Raw genomic sequence first — 6,218 nt, forward strand, 5'->3', positions numbered from 1 at the left:
AAGGGCACTCCACACAACAGGTTTTGACATCCCCATGGACCTACCGAGTCTACTAAGGTTTCTTCGGGAACCAACCATTGGTAGACTCTTCAGTTCCGAAGGGGTAGAGCAAACAGACCATGTGTCTGACTCATTTCAAAACTTTTAAAGAGTGTGTTTATAATAGTCCAAAGCAAAAATCGCATTAGCGGTTAGCCTTTGGGTGGCCGGATCCTCAATATCCACCCACCCAGACTGTCAAAACAAACAAACAAGAAGGCCGATATGAAAGGCAGTAAGGACATGATTGACTCTGATATCCGTGATATGATATAAGATTACTGAGATTGATATCTAGTGCCATTTATAAGGCGTCTGTCTGATTCTTGGCTGGCGCATGTGTCAACAGGTGTGGAGAAAGTTCGAAGAGGATCAAATGCTGCTGAATTTGATCAAAGTCAGTTGAAGATATGATAAACCATGTTTTTCAAAGTCAAAACTCAATGGTTGGATTATTTTAGCGAATCTGGCTCAAGCAATATTGTCATTAAGTAACATTGGCCATAACACTGTTTTTATACACATACCAAACTCTCAAGGCAAGGCGTCGAAAAGGTATTTATTACCTAATATTTTTAGCACATGAGCTAATACCATTCAACTCTAGCAAGCAGATTCAATTCTAATATGATGTTCTCTATAATTTCAGAAGCATTTTGACGAGCAACAATTCTTATTCGATAACAAAGGGAAGCGGAGATTGAAACCTACTGCGATTCCAACCATCTTCTCACACACACACACAACCGGTCAAACCACGAAAACCGCCCATTGATCGGAAAAAAGACGAACGTAAGTTAGAAGAAAGGGTTACGATTGCCCTGCAGGACCATGAATACGCCAAGAAAGAAGCTCCTACAATTTTGGTTTCTACGGTTGCAAATGATGTTGAACCCATGTCCGAAAATGATGAAGAATCTACCAATGGTCTTCTTGATTTGATAATTGATGAGCAAGAGGGCTTCAATCTGGAGTTGACGACCATTAATCATGAGCATCATATGACTGTCTTGGAACTTCGAGAAATGAAACAGGTTTGCCAACGACAAGCGAAGCTGACTCAGTCCAAGAAATCCGATGTAGAGCAATCCGACGTGACAAAAAAGGAAAAGAGTTGTATGGATCCTTTAAACACATTTTTGCACCGTGACCAGCTCGTAGCTCTGGATAGGCAGTCGATGAGGGGGCTCAAATGGATTGATGAGACAATCAAGCAAGGGCTCCAACTCAAATTTGCTTGTGATACAAGTGGATATGAAACCTTGTTGAAACAAGGGTATCCCCTTCAATCTGTCAGGACTCTTCTTGAAAGGACAGAACACATCGAATTTGAGCCTGGAATACTTGATGACGTGTTTGAGATGCTGAAGCTGAAGGCTCAGGTTAGCGAACCAACTGAAACAGAACGCTTTAAAATCAGCTAAACTTTCATGTAATGTCACCAACACTTTCCAGGTTCTTGACCCACATGAAAGATTGTGTTGCTTAACCATGGACGAATTCGCAGACTCAACATCAATTGATTTTGATACTAAAGCAGACATGTTTGTCGGTTATGTCACTTTGACAGGTCACTCGGGCATTGCCACAAAATGTCTTGTATTTCAAGTCAATGGACTGTGTACTCGTTTTAAACAAGTAAGTTTTATCTCGAAATTTTCGCTTGCCCGTTTACCTGAAGATCCTTTCATTTTTTCAGATCGTGGCTTACCATTTCACGGGTAATGCTGTAAACGGGGAGGAATTGGGACCAACAGTGAAAGAAATCGTTAAGCGGTTGGCTGACATTTCACTTGAATGTCTCTTAGTTACTTGTGACATGGGATCATCAAATATGGCATGTTGGAAATGATTTGGTTTAGATGTTGGGAAAAAATCGGCTTGGATCACCTCAATTTCCCATCCGTCATTAAATGAACGACTCTTCTTCTCGCCAGATGTCCCTCACATCTTGAAGAACTTGAGAGGACTTCTTTGCAGTGGTCAAACCATTACTTTACCAGAAGAAATTGTCAAATTAGCCAATCTCCCAAGTTCCAAGGTGTGTTTGAGCCATCTTCAAGCCTTAGTGAACTTCGATGAAGGCAAGAGTCTGAAAGTTGCATCAAATCTTACTAAGAAGATTCTTGCGCCATCCCATTTCGATAAAATGTCTGTGTGATCAGCAATGGCTGTTTGGTCATTTGACGTGAGTAATGGGCTGAAATATCTAGTGGAAAAGCATAATCACAGCCCAGATCTGCTTTCAACTGCTTGGTTTGTTGGCACTGTCTGTCGGTGGTTGGGATTGGCCAATTCCAGAAAACCTTCAATGGCCCTTAATTTCAAACGAATGGAGAAGTACCAAGACGCCATTGCCCTTCACAAAAATGTGATTCTCCTCTTCAAAGAACTGAAAGTGGGGAATGGTGAGAAAGCCAAATGGAAACCCACTCAAACCGACGTGATTATGGCAACTACCTCCTTACTGTATTTGCAAGATGTGTTGCTTAAAAGGCGAGGCTTTCAATTCTTCTGAACTTCAAGGGGATCACAGGACGCACTAGAAAACACTTTCAGTGTGGTCAGAACAAAAGGACCCCTTCATACTCCTAAGCAAGTGAGATACACATTGAAGAATGTCTCAATCAGCCAGTACACGAAAGAAAAAAAGAACAGTTCTTACGAATATGCAGACAGTTCCTTTATGGTTGATTTTTTGAAGAAGAAGAGGAAGAAGAAGATTGGAGTCAATGGCTCTGACGTAAGTCTTCAACAAAGCCAAGAAAACGAGGAAAATGACAGCAACAACGAAGACGAGGATAGAATCCCAGTGCCTAAACCAAAACTTTCGAATGATCAACTTTTGGAGCAACTTGGATCCGAAGGAGACGTGGTGTTTTACGTGGCTGGGCATTGCATCGGAAGACACAAGAGTGCCCCAACAATACGTAACGTGCGATGTGTGCCTGTCATCATTAACAACGAAGTGCATGAAAAATGAAGAAATGACAAGTTCTTCAACCCTCACCATCCTAAAGGATTGGACCGGCAATAGTCTTACTTACTGTCAGACTAAGGTTTTTAATGAGGTCTTTATGAGGGCAGAGGGAATTTTTCGGACGTTTGTGTCTACTGTATAGTTGGAGGGTTCCGAAGTCAAAGAAATCCTTTGGAGACCATCAAGTCACGGGAGCACCCAATTTTCACAACATTGTCCAATCTTTGGTAAAACAATACTTTAAAACAAGATGACATTGCTATGGAAAAGATGAGAAAAATAAGGTGTTGTCTACTTTAAAGAAAAAGCTAAGCGGCCATGAAAGAGCAAGTAAAAGTATTCAAATGCGGAAAAGTGTGGCCAACATTGCGTAGCTTCGAACAAATTATTGTTGTCATTATTATTGTATTATTGTTTTATCTGTAAGTGATCTGCAACAAATACATCTCATATGGGGAGGCAGATGACCTTAATGGAAAATCATGTCCCTCGTCTTTATGATATTAATTTGTAGGCCGTTCGTTCTCTTGGCAATAACCGGCCGTGTAAGCATTGATCACATTTTGCAATTTCACAACTGAATCAGCTAAGAGAAACCGGTCAACTTCATATTGGATGGACAAATGGTTGCTGGGGAGGTCTTGATGTGTAAGAGCTTCAGGCAGGTCGGATGCATGTGAATTGGAAAGGATTGGCGAATGTGGATCCGCCCCTGCGGAAGGCGAATGAAAATCAAATAGCATATCAGGATAGGTCCTCACCAGAGCGAATAGAGCATCTGAGTCTAGCACACATGTTGGCCAGTTGGACACAGATTGAACTCGGAGCTCCCCACAGTTGGAGTTTGAGGAATGACCGTGTTCGGTCCACCCTATTGAATGTTTTGGAGAAACGTTAGGATGCACAATTTCGAAGAGGGGAAACCGAATTGAAACTTGGGAAGGAGATCCCTATCCTTGGCTAATCCGGAGAAGCGGGCAGCTAGTCGGGTGGATGTCATCTTCAAGAAGGGGTTCTCCAGGACGATGTCTGATGGATGTCTGATGGTTGTCTAGAATGTCCCTGTATCCCTTCTTATGGATGAAGATTATCTCTGACTCCATTCACTTGGGTGAGAAGAAATAAGAATGAAGGGCGAGGCTGAAGAGTCCTTGAAGGAGTGGCTGGGCTTGGATCTGGAGAAGTGAAAGGTGGAAGGGAGAGACCCCTGATGTTGAGGGGGCTCTGCTCATCATTAACCTCAAGGCCACGTCCATTTCAGATTCCGTGAAGGGTTATATAAAAGAGATGGCTACGCCATTCAAGGGCGATCAAAAACTTGTGTTTGGAAACTTTTTAGTTCCTCTGATTGTTTATTTTGAGACGTGGCGCCACTTGTCGAACCTCGCGTATCTCTGCCTAGAGCATCTCTATGTCTACCTAATCTCAATGTCAAGAGGAAGGATGAGTTGGTTAAGCCATGGAGGCCGTGGTTAAGCACTCCTTCAGCCGTCAATCATGTGATTAGGAAGTACCGCATTGCTTGAACATCTTCTCAGGAGATTGGGTAGAGCTTTCCTCTATGGGCCATACGGCCTCCATGCTCTGGGTGACAATTTAGTCAGACCGAGCTAGTCCGTCCTTGAATGCAGGGTTGATGTGGATGCTTATCAAAAGTCGGACGACTTGACTGACAATGCAACCGGATCAAAAACGCCTAGGTATTCCCTGCGAATAATACAAGGAAGCAGATTGCAAGGTGAGGGGGCCCGAAAAACAAGGGAATTGGACTTCATTGATCGAATTAGCCTGGATACTCGAGGGCTTGAAGGTGCTCTCAAAACGCACAACGCTCATTAAGCTTCTACGGTCACTACAATTGACCCTAAATCCTGGGTTGGGACAAAGGTCATGAGTGCTTTTGAAAACGTACAGTATCAGATACCTTTCGTACCTTCCCTGAACACTGTACAGTCCCAACTTTTTTAGCCTCTCCCAATATGAGAGCTCTCTCAATCCTGTGATGTTCCTAGTGAAACATCTTTGGACTTGTTCGACCTTTTGCAAACCTGCTGAACTCATTGGAGCCCAAATGGGTGAAGCATATTCAAGATGTGGCTGGACAATTGACTTGTACAGAGTTAGCATCGTGATGCTATCTCTGGACTTAAACGTGCGATATATCCAACCACACATTTGAAGAGTCTTACCCACCTTCAACTGGATATGCTCATCGAACTTTCCATTGTTTTGGAGGACTACACCTAAATCTTTCAAAGATGAGACCTGCTCAATATTTTTACTTCCATTATCTATGAGTTAAGTATTCAAAGATGTTGATCCAAAGGCCAAAGAGCGGAATTTCAGTCCGTTCAAGGCCATATTACTCTTAGAAACCCGATGGCGGATTTGATCTTAACCCTTTGCCAGGCTACTGGAATCTTGACCAATCCTACCAGAAACTAACTTTGTATCATCCGCAAAAGAAGAGAGACTGGCAGTAATAGTAAGCTTTTGAAGCGGGGCAATGAATATTATTAACAGGAGGGGCCCCAAGATGGATCCTTGGGGCACCCTTGACTTGACATCATGTATGTCAGTAAGCGACCCTTCAACCTTAACAATTTGCTTTCTATCAGGAATGAAGCTTCTTGTCCAATTGACAACCTTGCCGTGGATCTCAAAGTCAAGTCCATTCAACAAAAGGCCGTGATCAGCTTTATCAAAGTCCTTGGAAAAATCAATGTAGACCCGATGTGGATTTCATGATCTTCTTGAACACCTTTGCAATATTCGATGTGAGAGAAAAGGGCCTATAGTTACAAAGGAGCGACGTATCTAACCCTTTAAAATTGGAACATGAGCCAATTTTAGAGAGGATGAAAGCTTGTCCTGATCCAAGATGCAACGCATCATATGAAAGAAAGCAGGAGCAAAAAATGGCCTCTAAAGAATATTGATCTGTAAGTGTCAGATCCACAAATTGTTCAGTTTCACTAGCATTTCCAATCTTAACAGACTCGTCATTACAACAATGAGGTGTTGCTTCAAAATTCAGTGAAGTTGAAATCGCACTGGAGAGTTGATCTTCAAACATTTTAGCCACATTCCTTATATTGTTTATGGCTTATGCATCGACTTCAATGGCCCAACAGGGTGCTTCATCTTTCTCTTATAGCTTGCATAGAATTAAAAAGCCTTCGGATTCGACCTGACCTCC

The 6,218-nt window shown here is 42.5% G+C and overlaps 1 protein-coding gene across 1 annotated transcript; it reads left to right on the forward strand.

Moving 5' to 3' along the window:
- The first annotated feature begins 9 nt into the window (after positions 1 to 9).
- On the forward strand, positions 10 to 3,582 carry LOC131883135 (uncharacterized). The gene is made up of 4 exons (XM_059230500.1): positions 10 to 594; positions 689 to 1,421; positions 1,495 to 1,677; positions 1,739 to 3,582. Exons 2-4 carry the CDS (start codon positions 936 to 938, stop codon positions 1,889 to 1,891), a joined length of 822 nt encoding a protein of 273 aa, XP_059086483.1. The 5' UTR covers positions 10 to 594; positions 689 to 935; the 3' UTR covers positions 1,892 to 3,582.
- The last annotated feature ends 2,636 nt before the right edge of the window (positions 3,583 to 6,218 follow it).

The sequence above is a fragment of the Tigriopus californicus genome, chromosome 7, assembly GCF_007210705.1.
Source record: "Tigriopus californicus strain San Diego chromosome 7, Tcal_SD_v2.1, whole genome shotgun sequence".
In the NCBI taxonomy this organism is placed as follows: Eukaryota; Metazoa; Arthropoda; class Copepoda; order Harpacticoida; family Harpacticidae; genus Tigriopus; species Tigriopus californicus.

Excerpts from the sequence above, each read along its gene's own strand:
- LOC131883135 (XM_059230500.1), top strand. The coding sequence starts at position 936 with ATGTCCGAAAATGATGAAGAATCTACCAATGGTCTTCTTGATTTGATA. Across the intron at positions 1,422-1,494 it reads TGCTGAAGCTGAAGGCTCAG|GTTCTTGACCCACATGAAAG; the intron begins GTTAGCGAACCA and ends AACACTTTCCAG. Across the intron at positions 1,678-1,738 it reads TGTGTACTCGTTTTAAACAA|ATCGTGGCTTACCATTTCAC; the intron begins GTAAGTTTTATC and ends TCATTTTTTCAG.